This window comes from Thermobia domestica, chromosome 11, assembly GCF_964235325.1.
Source record: "Thermobia domestica chromosome 11, izTheDome1.hap1.1, whole genome shotgun sequence".
In the NCBI taxonomy this organism is placed as follows: Eukaryota; Metazoa; Arthropoda; class Insecta; order Zygentoma; family Lepismatidae; genus Thermobia; species Thermobia domestica.
In genome coordinates, this window is record NC_137464.1 from 267,497,473 (window position 1) to 267,515,460 (window position 17,988).

Sequence of the window (17,988 nt, forward strand, 5' to 3'; positions counted from 1 at the left end):
AGCTAATCAAATTGCATAGAGCACTCCAGGGCCGTAACTTGTGGGGGGCAAGGGGGCAACTGCCCCTCTAGGGAAGCTCCCCGCCGTTCGAGGGGGGACCATTTTAAGATATATATTTTTTTTACTCCATATACGATACGAACATGAAACTATAATTGAAGCATCAAATAGGTTCACTACATTACATAAACAAAACTGCACACAAAAGGTAAATAAAACAAAATGAATCATGGACCCATTTCAGTAAAAAAAAAAAAAAGTCTACTATTAGGGGCCCTAGAAATAATATTTATTCGTATGGCTTGGAGATTTGTCAATATTGTCCTTTTAATTAATGCGTCATGTGTAGAACGGGACCAGAGGCGTAAGCCCCGCAGACCTTGCCGTGCGAGAGGACCCATAGGCTCCGAGAGCCCATAAAGAGTAAGAAAAAGATAGAAAAAGGGGGCCCAAGAATTAGAAAAAAAATTTCAAGGGGGTTCAAATACGAATATTAATGCTTCCCCCCCCCCAAAGAAAAGAATCTAAGTTACGGCGCTGGAGCACTTAAACAAATTTACAATTGAGGCCTATTCCGGAAGAAGGGCACATAGACCGTTTCCGTGAATGGAGAAAATGAGCCTTAAAGATTTTATCAGAGCATATGTTATTGTTATATGCTCTGATAAAATCTTTAAGGCTCATTTTCTCCATTCACGGAAACGGTTTATGTGCCCTTCTTCCGGAATAGGCCTCAATTAAGACTTGGAAATCTTTTACTATAGCACGGCCAACAAGAGATGGTCTCTGACGTTTCATACCAGATGCGGTGGGACATTGCAGCCCCTACTTTGATAACAGTGTTACCAACCACGGTCACTCTGTCTTATACCATTAATTAAATTGCCACTACAATTGCACCGAAAAAAACCTTGACACGCGAGTAGTGGCAATATCACTGCGAGCTGTCAGAGACGTTCTCTTACTGGACGCACTATAACATGACTGGGAAATTCTATCTGTCACCTCAGACAAATTTCTTGGCGCCCACCCATCCAAATTTCTGTCTACCAATTGAATTGAAACAATTCAAAGTTGCTTGTTTTCACAACAATACAAGTGAGTAGGGAAAGTACATCGGTGTTTTCATAATTTGTTTGTCTTGTTTCTTTGACTCTTAATTAGATGATACGTATGTATCCATGTTTGTGTTTATGTCTAGGTATAACAAACGGTTCTGCGAACTCGAAATGTTTTAAAAACCGGTTCTAACGAACCGGTGCGAATCGTCTGAATAGCCCCACTGCTTATCACGTTTCATTACTTTCAAATATCTAGGAGCAATGTTAACAAATGAAAACCATATTCACGAAGAAATTAAATGTCGACTAAAAGCAGGGAATAGGTGTTATTATTAACCCTACAATGCAGTGTGGGACAGATATGGGTCATAGTGGTAAATGTAATCTGTGCTTTGAGACATAATAGTATGTAGTTGCTAATGCATTTTGAACCAGATTGGGAACGTTCGAAGCTAGTTGTAATTCCACAGTTTCCGCTTAGATGGCACTGTAAGCGTACCTGTACTTCCGTTGAAAAATAATATCATGCATTGTAGGGTTAAATTCAGATCTTTTGTCTCGCGAATTCTGTCGAGGAATTTAAAGCTTAGAATATATAAAACGATAATGATGCATGTTGTTCTGTATGGTTGTGAAACGTGGTCGCTTACTCTGAGGGAAGAATATAGACTAACGCTTTCAAAGTTTTGAGTGGAAGATCAGTCGGAAAACGACCATTAGGAAGACGCAGACGCAGATGGGAGGACAACATTAAGATGGATCTCACAGAAATAGGAACCCAAAGTAGAAACTGGATCCAGTTGGCTAAAAATAGAAGTCAAAGGAGAGCTTTTGGGAACCTAACATTGAACCTTCGGGTTTCATAGGACATAGAGTCAGTTAGTTAGCATATTTCAGGTCACGCGCAAAATATTAGTGTTTACTTATGAGACAGTATTGAATTAATTTATTAATGGTTATTACAAGTTACCGTTAGGAACAATTTGTCCAACACCAATATAACAATTCTTCAACACGTTGAAGAGTTGTTGAAGAACTATTATGTTGATGTTGGACAAATAGTAATGTAATTTCCAATAACCATTAATAAATTAATTCAACAGATCCAAGAGATCAACGTGAACCGTCCAAATTTACAAAAGTATATATTTAAGTTCAAGAGAAGAATAACGAATGCTTAGTTTTTGACAATCCTAAATTTGAAGGATGGATCAAATATACTCGTCTCGAAATTAAAGAAGATTGTCTCAAGGTACTCTTGTCTAATGAAAGACAATGGAACCTTGTATTCATCCATATAATTGTATGTTACAACCTATTATAGTGAGCATTAAGCATACATTCAAAATTCGTGACTCATGTTAATTCAACTTTCCCACCAAAATTTATGAATACTTGAGTGATAGTTTGTAAATTAACGTAATATCAATTATATTAAAATGTCTTCATATTATTTGACAAGTCCTATGTACTGGTCTCTGACCAATAATGTACGACATGGATGAATAAAAGAATGAATGAAAAAATGAATTTAAAATTTCCGTCAAATATAAAGTATTATTTTGACAAAACAGTTTTGACAATTTTGTACCCATAAAAGGGAGAAGTACAACCAACTAAATTTACAGAAGTATATAAGTTGTAGAGAACATTTATCAGTTTAACAATTCCCAAATTTAAGAGGTGGGACAATGTACCCCTTCCAAAATTTTAGAGGGGTGTGCTAACGTTCCTAAGTCTTATAAAAGAGAATAGACCCCTATACTCAATCATGTAACGTGATAGGATAAATTAGATCAGGAACCTATAAATTTTAAATTTTTGACAATTTTATACTTATAAAATGGGACAGAATGGACCAGCCAAATTCACAAAAAAATATTTGTTGTATTGTTCTATAAAGCATTTACCAAATTTTGTTCTTTGATCTTCTCAAATTTAAGGGATGGCCTATGTGTCTGTCCTAAATTTTAGAGGTTCATTAATATACCCATCTCTTATGAAAGAGAATGGACCCCTATACTAGACCATATAACGTAATAATTTACATTTGGACATTTTTTTAGGTCATGAAAGGGACCGAAATGGACCAGCTAAATTCAGAGAGATTCATACCAAGCAAATTTTTAGTTTTGGAATTTCCAAAATTGAAGAAGTGATTCTACGCACCGAAATTTGAGGAGATACTCCAACGTACTCATTACCAAACTTTAGAGGGGGTGATCCTAGGTAACCTTGGGCCATGGCCCCTTAGCCAGGAACCCAGAGGCACAAAAGTGAGTCTTTCGCACCTCAATATTACTGATACCATACCAAAATTACCTGGTGTAAATCAGGAAAAGCCAGAACCACCATAGGATGGCTCGCCTGAAAAAGTTTTTACACTTTAAACTTTTTGAGCAAGTGTCCCTACCAGACATCGAAACCTGGACTGCTGGAACCAAAGCCAAGAGCGTGACAGTCTATACTATGCGGATCCACTCATAGTAATGTGTTCCGTGAACCTTTACGTATCCCAAATCTTACGTAAGTCGAATTTGTAGATTGCTTAAGTGTAACTTTGTAAGAAGCTTATGAGGGCCCCATGTAATTTTACGAATATATACTTTTTATTGTTATATGTATTGTTACATGTATTTTTTTATGAATTCCCCCCCCCCAAAAAAAAAGTTACAGGGAAATCGGCGCCCTTGTACCTATATATTAAGTTTATTATTTTATAAATGCAACAACATGCTGCAGTGTTTGCTCGGATATAAATTATAAGATAATTAAATGTAAATGTTGTTAATCTGTCTGTCAAAGTCGCAAATATATTCATACACACTAATAGTTGTAAGTTTCGAGATTTATTACATAAATGCAATTTGACGGAAGTTGGAAGGTTACTGTAATTTCTTACCTTTACCTTAACATAACTTTTATAACTTATTTTAATGGAATATTTGTTTCCAATTGTATATCCTTGGAGAAAAATCTGGCCAGCCACCTCACTTTGAAAACTGCTATATTATTATCCGTACATGGAACTAAGTAATTATATATAAGCTAAAACATTACATTTTCCTGTAGAGTCTATATATAGTAGTTCCGGGAATTGACTTTTCTTCTTCTTCTTTTGTAAGTGGGTGGCCATTTTTTCTGAAACAGACTGTACATCTTCAGATCTCTCACCACTGTTGCCACACTTGGTACAATTGTACCAAATTCAGCCCTTTTTGTCATTCATCGGCCCGTTGGTACCACGCTGGCATTTTCAGCCCCTTTTGTGAAAAAGTTGGTACAATTCTACCAATTCAGCACAATTTAACAAATACTTGTCACATTTTCTAAAGTGTTAGTAAGATTTTGCTAAATCTCACGTTACTGTGTGTTCGACTCTTAAAAATGCTATTGAACTTGCATTCTGTGGCGTTGCACCGCTTAACACTAGGAACTTTGTGTGGGAAATTCGTAATTCGCTATACTGGGATACAAATGACGCATCCGCATCGCGCATGAAGGAGACGAGAAGAAACAGTGTGGTAGAAATATTATCTTCAAATACAATTTAAAAAAGAAGTAGAACCACACAAACACATTGAATCAAGTGTTGAATATTCTGAAGAAGACCAGCGTATGCTCAAGTAAGTCTATAATTTATGTAATTGCAAAGATTCTACACCAATAGCACGAAAAATACATTGATATAATTGCTGGCTTAGCGGGCTAGTTGTTTACTAGTGACGCCATATTGACGAATATAAAGATACCCGAAGATTTCTACATTTTATAAATCTATATCGACACGTTGATTTGTACTCTTGGTAGAGGCGGGGGGGGGGGTTGTTCTAGAACATTACCTCTTTCAGTTTCAAGTTATAGAGCCGTGTATTACCCTCATATAAAATTCAGCCCTTTTTGTTTCAATTTGGTACTATTTTTCAGCCCACTTCAGAGCTAGAACTGTGGCAACACTGTCTCTCACTTATTTGGATTTCAGGTACCAATAGATCCGAGTAACATGAATAAGTTCGAGGTGCATAGAATAATGATAAAGAAACATACCTGGATGGAATGTTCGAGCGATGTCGTGGATGATGAACTGTCCCCAAAGTGGAATAAGACCAGTGGCATGAGCATGAGAAGTCAAAGGCCCCGACAAAGATTCCAACACCTTCGGAGCCGATGGAAGATTAGATTTTTGGCCAGAACTGATTCCTGCAACAAAAACAGATATTACAAATTTTTACTACCATTTTCCGTAAGAGAGTTGTTTTACTTCTGTCAAGTATCTGTTACGTATATTGTCCATAGAGTCAGTGGCGGATCCAGGACGGACTTCTGGGGGAAGGCGGTGGTTTGTAATACTGCTACTTAGAGCTACTTTTAAAGAGCTCCAAACTCTGGGATGGGTTTTATTTTTATATATAAAATAAGAAAGTTTTCTCTTCCGCCGGGGGGGGGGGCGATCGCCCCCTGGATCCGCCACTGCATAGAGTGATCATAGGAATGGAGGGGGAATAATGAGTGGAATTTTTGAAAGAAGGGGTCAAGAAAACTTAATTGAAATATTTAGGCCAATTAGCAATTTTAAAAACTTCACAAAAATGTATAATTTAAACAGGAAGGAACGTTTTATTACATACAGCTATAATTTAAAATACGAAACAATTCTAAGATGAGGAAAGGTAACACTTAATAGCGGGTAGATTTAATTGCACTCAGTGATGCCAACTCGTGGAGAAAATTCCATTTAATATTAATTTCTCGAACAGGGGTAAAGGGAATTTTCGTTACAATTGGCAGTAAATATGGGATTTTTTCATCGACAGCAATAACACTCTCTATGGGCAGAAAGTAGACAAACGACTCCTCAATAATCTTAATATCAGTGTTAACTACCATTTTTTTTAACCGAAAAATTAGGAGGAATTAGGAATTAGATTTCTGGGCTGTCGGCATTTATGGCCATTTTATCCCGTCATGTATATGAGGGATGACGTCCCTAGGCGAACACATTATCCGATGAAAGGGAAGGAAGAAAGGAAGGAAGTGGCCTGACAGCAGTATGTTAGGTTCCATCCCGCCATTTGTCTGGTGTGAATGAGGAAAACCCAGGAAAATCTCATTCTTGGTGGCTGGCTTGAAAAAGCTGTTACACTTTTTCGACCGAGTGCCTCCACCGGGAATCGAACCCGGGACCGCTCGCACCAAAGGCTAGAGCGTTAGCGATTACGCTACGCGGGGGCCACTTTTACTGGAAAATGTCGCTAGTGCAGAAGTAACTTTTGATTCTCAGAAAACAAGCTCCAAGAAATGAAAATTGTGCTCTGGTACTTTTAAAATAAAAACAATATGATTAACGGAAAAAACTAAAATAAAAAATTAGAAAAAAAAAAGACTTCGAAAATGTTCTACACAAAACAACTGGAATATGAAGTTTTAGTATCCTTAGTTCATTACAATATGATGACAGAAAGGAATTATGTAAATACTTAATCCTGACGATAAAATGTACTTATTTTCATCGACATTTTCAACTCTCTCTTTCAATTAAGAAAAATAGTTATTCTTTATTAACTACTAAAAAATAGTTAACTACTTGATAAATGTAGAAGATCGAAATTTACGGGTAGTTTACTCATATTTTGAACAAAATGTGCAACAACGATTTCATTTTTCACTTTTTTAAATTTTAATTTTGTAATTAGTATAATTAGTACAGCGTGGGAAATTTAAGAGCAAAATGGGAATTTCTGTCTCTGGAGATGAGATTTTATAATGCTCCAGGTTAGCATCACTGATTGCAATGTTGATTCTGTTTTTTTTTATTATTATTATTTTTCACACACTTGTGTAAGTGATATTAAAGTATGGGAATGTCGGGCAGTGATGTCAATTTAGTCTATTTTTGGCTAAATCTAGCCTATTTGGAGAGTCATTTAGCCATACAAATATACGAAATGCTTATAGCCTTAAATATAGCTTATTTTGTGAAACTCTTCTGTCATTTTTGGCCTCTTTTATTAGCCGTTAAATAAATTCTAAAATTACTTTTTACTTTGAAAATCAAATGTTTTTTTTTTAATAAGCCTATTTGCCATTATACATATATTTGACATTGTATTAATTGATTTCTCTTGACTGAGGTTGTTTTATTACGCACCAAATCATTGTTTCTTCTTCTTCTCTCTCCCCATCCACAGATTTATAGGTACTTAACAATACTTGTCTACTCAAAAAATAATTTTAATGTCACTCCCGTAACGGTCCTGTTTCGTACTTTTTAATTACTTTAATTTTTGCATTTCATTGCAAGAATTGCAGTTCTTTTATACGAATTTATTAACTGTTTGGTTCTTCTAGCCACAGAGATGGTTTTAATTTATTAAAGGAAACAAATAGGATATCTAATTAGCTTGAAAACAATCAATCATGACGATTCGAGTGGGTTACGGAGAAATTAGGAGCGTTGTAACGACTATGACCTGCCAAAAGAAGTACTACTGAGAATTGGGACAATGGCAATCTACATAACCAGTCCACCCCCGTGAAGTTAGCGACCAAAAGATTAAAAAATCGATATATTTTTAGAGTTCTGAGTAGCACTCAAAGAGTTCTAGAGTTCCTGCTAGGTTAGACCAATAGTTCTGGGTAAATAAAGATTTTTCCTGCTTCCCCTGTTCCTTTTTACGTCGATTTTTTTTTAAAAAAATCCTTCCTTAGTGGTACCTTATGTAACCACAAATCATACGTACTGTACAAATTTTAAATGTCTAGCTTAAGCATTTTGTTCTGAACGTTGATTAGTCAGTCAGGACTTCTTATATAGAAAGAAGATTCTCCTTTGGCAGTTAAGGAACAAAAATGGTGTCTAACTTTTCCACTAGTTTAAGTTTTCATAAATTGTTAATTTAAATTCTTATAAATAAAGATTTAACCATTTTACGAACAGAACTTAATAGAACTTGAAGAATGCTACTCACAAGTCTCATCAGAACTCTATTTCATTGCGAAATAAAACAGTTCTAAAAGCACTCGTCAAGGTCTATAAAGTTCTGTTCGTAGAGTTTTTAAACCTTATTTATAATAATTTAAATTAACAATGTATGTGCCACTCGCGAACCGACTATGAACAGGTAATCGAAGTCCTTCATTTCGTAATGAAATAGAGTTCTGAGTAGCACTCGTCAAGTTCTATATAGTTTGTTCGTATAATGGTTAAATCTTTATTTATAACAATTTTAAATAACAATTTATGGACCATTTGCGAACCAACAGTGAACAAGGTGATAGAACTCCCTTATTTCGTAATGAAATAGAGGTCCGATGAGAGTTTTGAGTAGGACTTGTCGATTTCTATATTGTTTTGTGTAACATTGGTTGATTTTTATTAGGCACGTGTTATGTATTTGTTAATGATTTGCACCGATTGCCTGTGTGGTCAGTAGATTATGAGGAAACATTTATTTTCCGTTTACTCCCTTATTTTGCGAGAACTATTCTGAATTTTCATGAGGAACTTTAGAACCCTTCGAGTGCTACTCAGAACTCTAAAAAACTATACACATTTTAAGATTTTCGGTTTTGCGTGGTTAGCATCGAAACTTTAAAATCGCTATAAAATCTTTATTTACCCAGAACTATTGGTCTAACCTAGCAGGAACTCTAGAACTCTTTGAGTGCTACTCAGAACTCTACAAGATATTGATTTTTTAAACTTTTGGTCGCTAACTTCACAGGGGTAACCAACCCACAATTCAACGATGGTGCATCCTGTTCCAGCGCCTCGGCTAGCTGCGACGTTATCGATGATGACTTATTTCAAATCAACTGACAACGTGGCTGTTGACTTTCACAAATCGAATGAGTTGTTAATTGATTTTATTGTAATTTAAAGTCATTGTTGCTTGTTAATTTTCAGCGAATAAAATTAGAATTAAGTGTTGAATAATTGATTAAAGTTACTTGCAAGTGCATTCAAATGAGTTTAACTCTTCTGTTCTCTTTGCAAATGAGTAATGAAGTGAATACTGCTTTCTAAACCAAGTAGCTAGTTTCGATTTACAGCTCGTAGTAGATAGAAGACTGGTTTCGTAAATTTTATTTCAGCTTTCATCATATTTCGTTTCCTTTTGTTGAAAGAAGTTATCGAAGGTCATTACCAATTCTATTGACACAAAAATTGCTTGTGTCGGGTTAACGCTTTCAATACGCACGTAAGTCTTCCTCCCATGTTCCTATATTTTTTTTTTCAAATATTCCGAAAATCCGATAATAATGATAATAATAATTCTATGCGTAAAATGGAATATTTTTAAGAAGTTGATCAACCAATCAGAACTCTTTTCTATACTTACTCTATCCATGTGGACGTCCTTCCGGGAGAAAAAATAAATCAAGAGTTACTTGTTGGGTCACCATCAATTTTGGCTAGGGTGTAGAGGCTGAAAAGCTAAAAACCAGTTTGTTGATTGGACGTGATCCACAGGGTGCATCCGAAGTTCCTTGCGATCATTATAGCCTACTCTGAATTTATAAATTGCTAAATTGCATCTAGAAATTCACTATTTCGGCATTGTTGTAAGAACAAAAACTTGTAAATTGAAACTAACTCCTCCAAATGCAAATGCTAAACAATATTTCACAGTTAAGAAGTGAGGAGATAATAAACTAATATTTAATTTGTTTAGATAACAATATGATCTCACCATCAGCATAATCCGCTGGAAGGAGTCTTCTGAACTGTTGAAACGCAGCTCCCCACAGAGGATGCCTCACGTTGTTGCAGAGACCTCGGGGGTTTCTAAAGACCTGCGGCGGACAGGCTGGGATTCCTTCCGTTGGACACTCGCCTCTTGAAGGTGTTTCGCCTCTGGAATAAAGCAATCAATTCGATACAGTAATTTTATTTTCCAAAAATCTATCTCTGGTCTGTCTCGGAGCTTTAAAACACTGTACTAGCATTAAATTTGATAAATAAGATTTGATATGCCATGTTCCTATTCCAAACTTGGGCCCCAGACGCAAAGAAATGGCTACCCTACCCCTTGATAACTAGCTTAGTGGTCCACGGACTATGCGGTCAAAGAAAGCTGGCATCTGACAGTTGCACCAACACTGGTGCTGCTGGAAGTACTGTTGCCAAAGACACTGTAAAAATAGATGGCTCTGTCGACAAGCTTAGAACGGATAATAAATAGTAATAATTTGACAGGATGGCTTGTAAAATCGGCTTGTAAAACGTATAATTTGTAAAAATCAAAAATAATAGTACTTGGAATATTACAAAAGATTCAACGTTCAATACAGGCTGCATCGCGGTCTTTTACCTCGGTTTCCCAGAGGCAGCGTGAAAGAATATTGCAGTAATTGTCGAACAGCTGTGTCCTTCGTTTTGTTAACTATCAGACGCTAGCTTTTCTTAACCACACAATGGCTACGTTAGAGTAGATGGGCTAGAGCCTGCATTCGAACAGAAGACGCAAACAAACAAAGAGTAAATAATCAAGCGAGAGCCACGTCTGTCATGCACTATGCAAGGTTTCTCCCGCGTGTGTGTGCTTGTCGAGATATCAACGCAAGCTCTTCACGCGTAAGTGCGTAGGCTATCTTTCCGTTCATCAACGACGACAGCAATTCTTTGTCTTGCGTCATGGGAAGTCGCAGGCATCCTATTCATGAGCCACGATTTTTCGTAGAAAGGGCAATGATAAGGTATAAGGCAAGATGTAGAAAGAAATAGCCCAAGGGCTGATTTGTATGGTATCAACCTTCTATTCACGGCATAACTTTGAGCAAAAAAGGTAAATGCTTTCGTATTTTGCTGGCTAGAGGTATTTTTGTTAAAAAAAAAAAAAATGGAAATGTAAAGAAAGAAAGAAATATAGAAAATACAAAACACTTTCTCCTGTCGGGAAACTTAATTAGAATTATTGATTCTTTAATTCCAGGGAGGGGCCACGGCTCGCCCTCCCTTACGAAAGTCCATGATTATGTACACTCATTTTTCACTGTTTCGAAGCATCTTTTTTTCCTCATTTCTATGGATCTTTTTGTTTCCAAACCAGTAATTTCTGCCACTTGTCAAGGCCTGTAATTTAAGTCTAGTTTCACCTTCAGCTACCGTATAGAGGCCATTCTTTTTTAGTAGCTACAGAGTTTCAAAACACAAACTACTTCTAATTCATGTTGGCCAGTATGAATCTGAGGAAGGGTCAAAAATGAATACTTTAGCATTTAGAAACAACGAACGATTGTTTTCAGTTTGCAACAGTGAAGGCGTAGTTAATAGAGTGACCGGCAGATGGCAGCATTAAGGTCGACCACTACACGAGGACGCATCATCTTCGTGTAGCCAGTAGTGAGCTTCTCCGACTGCGAAAACAAAACTCTCATTCATTGACTTTAACAAATACTTATTCTAAGCAGGCCCGTATCCAGGGGGGTCTAGGGGGCCGGGCCCCCCTAAATATTTGCTGGCCCCCTAACGCAGTGCCGGTCTGGAGCAATCATGGGCCCTCGGCTAAAGTTGGTTGTGGGCCCCCTGATCGAGAAACTTTTCACAGCGTATCTTCGGTACTTACAACAATGATTAAAGGTTTGTTTATAAAAAAAAAAAAAAGTTTCTGAAGTATTTTAAATCTATGTTACGATAAATGACAAGGTAAAACATACTTAAGCAATATAACGTAGATATAAATCATGATATAGGTTTCGGCGTCGGTTCAGCATTGTACTATATGATGTAACGAAGCTATAAGTGAAATAAAGAGAAATGTGTTGATATGGCATAATTATGCGAAACCCGTATAGTTATAAACATGTTTTTTTATTCTATGAGAACTAATGACAAATATTTAACGTGTATTACAACATTTATATGACCACATAACTGTAAAAAGCCAAAAATATTGGTATGCACTAACAACGTGAAGCTTATTCTAGATTTATATTAATACAAACAGGCAAATTATTGATTACTACTATTAAATGATAACATCATAAACCACATAATTGTAAAATTGAAAATGACTCAGACACACACAGGAATTACAAAGTATTAGGAACATATCAATACATTAATTTTCTTTTCAAAACTTCGCTTGTCACCGCAGTTTCATCAATGACTTTTTTTGTCCAAATTTATAAACAAGTCTCTCTCAACATTAAAGGAGATAGAAAGTTCTCGCTTAAAGAATATCTGAGTCTGTTTTTTACAATTTTCAATTCCGAAAAAACTCGTTCACAAGTCATCTGAGTGGATGAAATGGTCATTATATATTTAAACACAATATATAAATTACTAAATAATCCAGACTGCGACGATAGTTCATAGAGAATGGGAAATGCACATGAGAGACATCTGAAACATTTCCTTTTAGTACGACATTGAGTTTCAGACTTTTTCTTTTTATCTTCAGATTCTTCTTTAGATGTCACATTGTCATCTTAATCACCATCACCACACCATCATTGCTTGTAATTCTCACAAATTTACACACTTCTTTCTCTTCTGGTTCTTCAGACTTGTCACTAAAATCTGCACTCAAATTACGATATTGGCTTGCAAACTGTTTCAGTTCTAACAACAACTCACTTTCTATTCACGTTTGCTAATTGAGAAACAGTTTGCAAGCAATCATCTGGAAAATCTTTTACCTCCATTGCAACTATATCCTCGTACCTTTTTGGGTCTAACCAGGAACAATCAAGCAGTAGAGTCTTGTTGGGTACAAACCGTTCTTCTATACTTTTACTCGCATAATCGAGAATGTTAAAGTATAGTGCTTTGTATTTCTGGTCATGTGACAAATTTCTAGCCTCGTCAGAAACTTGTTCACAAGGCATTTTCTTCACCTTGGGAATTCTTTTTTCTGGAAAATCACCTTCTATATCAATTTCCTCCATTCCTAAAATAAGCTTTGATGTCTTTAACCAGGGATTTACATTTGTCATGCTACCTTCTAAAATTTTTGTCACTTCTTTTTCTTCTAATTTCATCTAATAATGCATCTACCGACTGCCATGCCTTTGCATAGTCTAAAGACTTGCTTTGGAGAAAGATGGACACAGGAGAAGTAACTGAAAACATGTCTAGCATGACTACAGCTAGAAACAGATTTTCGAATTTGCACCACTGTCCTAGAAGGGAACGCACTGTAAATTATGTTTTGCAATCGAAATTGCCTGTTGACATATCTAACAATACTGACAAAAATGTAACGACTTTAGAAGATTCAACATGATCATAATGTAAATCTATTATGGATGATAGAGCTTTGTGTTTGCTCCACCACCTAGTAGCACCTATTTTTTTTTTAAAATCAATGTAGCTTTGCCCACCCAGAATAATGTTTCTTTGTAAATTTCTCCCACACGATCATTCTCTTGTATGAATTGCTTAAAAAGCAAGCGGATTCTTCCACAAGCCCGAATAAATGTTCTGCTTGGAGGCACTTTGCAGTAGAATCTGTATGAGGGTGACAAGCTAACGCTGACCTCACCCCACTGTAAACATCCAATAATAGACTAAGCTACCACTTCAATCTTTTTTCTAGTGATTAAATGACTGTTTTAAGGAAGTTATACATGCAGAGAACACACATAGGAAAATATCTTGGAATTAAAAAAAAAAATGTTTAGTAAACTATTTCACTCGTTTTTGTCGGGAATTAATACAATGTTAATGTTAGAAAATTTTAGGAAAACCTGTGAAAAATACGAAAAGAAAGGAACAATAAATCTCTGAAAACTGTCACAAAGGAAAGTGGGGCAACTATAAAGTCCGAAGTGAAATAGTACAACAGATAAATAGTTTTCGGTACTGTATCTATCTAGGTAATGTTATTAGAGAAGATGCCGTATGAACTGTGAACTGAAAATTAAAGTTAGAAAAAAATATCATTATATCCAACTTACTTTTTTAATATTTTGGGGGCGCCTAGAAGAGTGGCGCCTTAAGCTATAGCTTGTTAGGTGTAAACCTGGTACTGGTTGTTTTTTAACTGGTTTTCAAGCATTACATTAAACTATGTTGTTGTGTTTTAAAATTATCAGTAGTTAATTCTGTTTTTGTATTCTAAACATCTGATAATTATTTTTTAAGTTTTAAATATTTATTTTCCTATGCGTCCGGGCCCTCCCAAAGGCTCTCGGGCCTTTCGGGCCCTCGGCGATCGCCGAGCAGCCGACCTAGCCAGACCGGCACTGCCCTAACGATAGGCTTGCAAATGAACTATAATATGGTTGGATCGGGACCCCCTAACTTCTGCCCCGCCCCCTACATTTTTGGGCTGGCTACGGGCCTGATTCTAAGTACATACTGCATTTGCTTTACGTTTAACAGGGAGTAACGTTAAACAAGTTCGTTCCACATATTTTTTCCTATAACTCCTTATAAATATTGCCGATAAAAAGATGTAATCTTGAATAGAGATGAGTATTGGCCACATAGTAAACCAAACTCATGCATGAATATCACAACTTGATCCCTCATTTAAGAATAAATAAATAAATAAATAAATAAATAAATAAATAAATAAAATAAAATGTAAATAGCAACGAGTGTTTTCCGTTGCGAAGGTTTAACAGAGTCCAACACAGTGTTCGAAGTGGAAGAAAAGCAGAGGCGGTATGTTTTAGTACGATTTTGACTCGACAAACCGGCTATTGAAATGTTGAAATAGAATGAGGGTATGTTGCCTAAAAGATGGCATTTACATCTACAAAATTATTTTGAACAACTTTGCCAGAAAATGTATTGGTTTAAGGCTCTCCCTAATGGTTTTATCCCTGGAGGTTGATTTTTATTTTGGCTCCGTTTCATGCTGTCGACATCATCTGCACTTGTGTCGCTTTCCAAACCAGAAATTCATAAATTTTTCTGGCTTAAACTGTACCACCCAAGAACCAATTAGTTTTCAAGAAGAGTAGTCTATTTGCAGAAGGCACTTTAAGTTGATTTCTCACAGCTGGTAATACGTTGTTCGTTACAATAAATTACTTTTGAGATTCAGCTGTTGATATGATTATAGTGTCTATTGCCTTCATAAGCGGTTTCAGGTCATGTGGAACAATGCTGTCACTCACATACTGTCTAAAAGGTTCTCAAATCGATTCCGAACTTTTGACGAAGAAATCTAATTTTCCTGTCGCCAAAGCAAACATCTCTGTTGGTAGCATCAGGTCATTTTTTGTATCTAAAGTTTCTAAGTTACTCACCATACAGTAAAGAGATTGCAGTTGCATGGAATATTCAATTTTTGATGGAGTTGTGAATAATCTTAAGACACTGCATGTGAACTGTAGATGTTTTATGATTCAAGATTTTTTTTTTTTTTGATAGCCTGACGCTTTTGAGCATATCATGCTCCCAAATATTTTTACCGTTGACGTACACCATTCATTTGAAATTCTAACTCTTTCAGATTTGAGTTCTTGCACAAGAGCAAGGGGTGAGCTGTGAGCTTTTTTGTAGACACCTCATTTTAGAAACAAAAGGTAGGAAAAAGATTAAAATGTTGGTGTTGCTAACTCAGAAATTATTTTTGCATAATAAATAAAATCTTTGACGTGCAAAACTATTCGTCAGCTACTCTGTATAAAAATGGATTTACTAAATATATATTAGCATTCACTTTCCAGTGATGGTATGTCTTGATCACTGGAAAATCAAAGGCGGTATGCCTTATCACCGCATACCGTCTCACGTTGACCACTGATCCAACCCCCAACGCTGATTGCTAATAACTCAGGAACTACCGGTACAGGAAAATACATTGACCAGCAGAACATTATGACCACCTGCCTAAGATCTAGTATGTCCATCTTTGGTTAGCAGGACAGCAACAATGCGTTTGGGCATGAAAACAATAAGATCATGGTAGGTGAATGGCGTGGCGCACCGTATCTGCACAGACAACTCACTTAATACCTGTAAATTCATACACGGATCTGATGTTCAATTGGGTTAAGATCGGCTGAGTGTGGGGGCCATTCCAGCTATTGAAATTCACTACTGCACTGTTCGAGCCACTGCAATACAACATTGTCCTGGTCATAAGGAGCCTTGTTCTGCTGAAAAATACTTTTTCCAGCTGGAAATATGGCTGACACGGGTGGAACTATGTGATCAGCAATGACGTGCTAAATGTTAAAACCCATTGGTTCCCACCACACACACACACACTAATGTGGGCATGAATGATCATGTCGGAAGAAACGGGAGAATTCCGAGAAAAGTCGCGGACCAACATCGTGTACAATAAACGTACAGGGACGAATATTGAATTATGAGCCCCTCATACTGGAGGTGAGCACTCAACCACACAACCACCGTGTCCTACTTTTGAAAATAAGCGCACGGTATCTAAATTTTAGAGCGTTTTTAGTTTCCATTTGACCATTGTTTCTCTGAACAATAAACTCTCTTTGTTTTCCCTTTTTGTTCTTTCTTCGTGTCGTTCACTGTTGGTTTGCATTTTCTATGTGCTCTCTTCTTGAAGGAAATATAGACTACTGTTTCTAAATATTGGAAACTAGTGCCGCCGAGTGTTGCTGTAGGTAATATTTTCCGTTCCTTTCTCTGTGTCTTTCACATAGCATTTGTCTGAACTCGAGATCTCCCAAGAAATTTAAATACCTCAGATGGCATCTTGGTTTTATATATTTTAAATATGTAAAGACCAAATTCCAAATTTCTTGTGTTTAACCTTAAGGGATTCTGAGATACGGACATCTTATAATAACTGGAACCTCCGTTTCCTGCTTCCCCTGTTCCTTTTTACGTCGAATTTCCAAAAATCCTTCCTTAGTGGTACCTTATGTAACCACAAATCCTACGTACTGTACAAATTTTAAATGTCTAGCTTAAGCATTTTGCTCTGGACGTTCATCTGTCAGTCAGGACTTCTTATATATAGAGAAGATTCTCCTTTGACAGTTAAGAAACAAAAATGGTATCTAACTTTTCCACTACTTTAAGTTTTCATTGCAAACATTGATTTGTTTGAATGCAATAAACATTGAAAAACTACCATTACTGTAATCACTTGAGGCAAAACTATAATCCTTCACTAATTTCTTCGCTTGGACAGCAGAATCCATCAACAGCATTCTTCTTCCTCTCCCTGTTTTACCTTCCACACTATATTATATCAACTCTCTAGTAAAACAGTTCTATTCTGTCGTTTAATTTATCACTTTCGTCTGAAGATGAAAACAAAATCTCTTGTAAGAAGATATGATGAAATACCACACAATTTATAAATAGGGATGCGCACGAGACGAGTCGAGACAAAATTTTCCTGACAAAATTAGAGTTGAGACACAGCTCTTCCAATAGAAAAATATATATTTTTCGAGTCGAGACATCACTTTTACAGCACATTTTCGAGACGAGACAGTTTCAAATCTTGTCTCGTGCGCATCCCTATTTATAAATGCCTAGAACACAAATTGAATAATTTATATATTTGCAGAACATTGCCTTCTATGTGAACTATACTTAAGGGAGCAGACACTTACTTTTGTGAAAGATGAGAAATACCATTCTTCTCCGTCAAAAGCGCTGTCATTGCTGCACGTTGAGCATGTTGATCGACCGTTCTCCAGAACTCTGGAAAAGAAAATTGAGTGGAGAGCGTGAGGAAACATTTCACTAAAGTTAAGTGAATGAGGTGGTCACCTGAATCGTTCGATAATTTAATTACAAAATTAACTGTTTTATGTATTGTAACATGAATTGTCTTCTTGTTCAAGTTCCCAATCTAGCGATTAAAAAAAGGAAGTGTTATACTATTCAACAACACCACATGCCGAGATGCGTTAAAGTAATAAAATTATTTCCATGTTTTAGAATTATTATTGCTGTTTGTGAAAGATGAAAAGATGAAGTCCATCCAAAATGATTGGATTTGTATGTCAGGGGACTGTATTTTTAATG

At 36.3% G+C, this 17,988-nt stretch overlaps 1 protein-coding gene across 1 annotated transcript in view; it reads right to left on the reverse strand.

Moving 5' to 3' along the window:
* LOC145665066 (uncharacterized) overlaps window positions 1-17,988 on the reverse strand; it is a 133,938-nt gene that overhangs the window by 112,397 nt on the left and 3,553 nt on the right. Inside the window, exons 2-4 of the mRNA XM_081732326.1 lie at window positions 17,571-17,661; window positions 9,755-9,918; window positions 5,109-5,261 (exon numbers count right to left, since the gene is read on the reverse strand). Coding sequence (XP_081588452.1) covers window positions 5,109-5,261; window positions 9,755-9,918; window positions 17,571-17,661 — 408 coding nt within the window. The remainder of the gene's footprint in view (window positions 1-5,108; window positions 5,262-9,754; window positions 9,919-17,570; window positions 17,662-17,988) is intronic.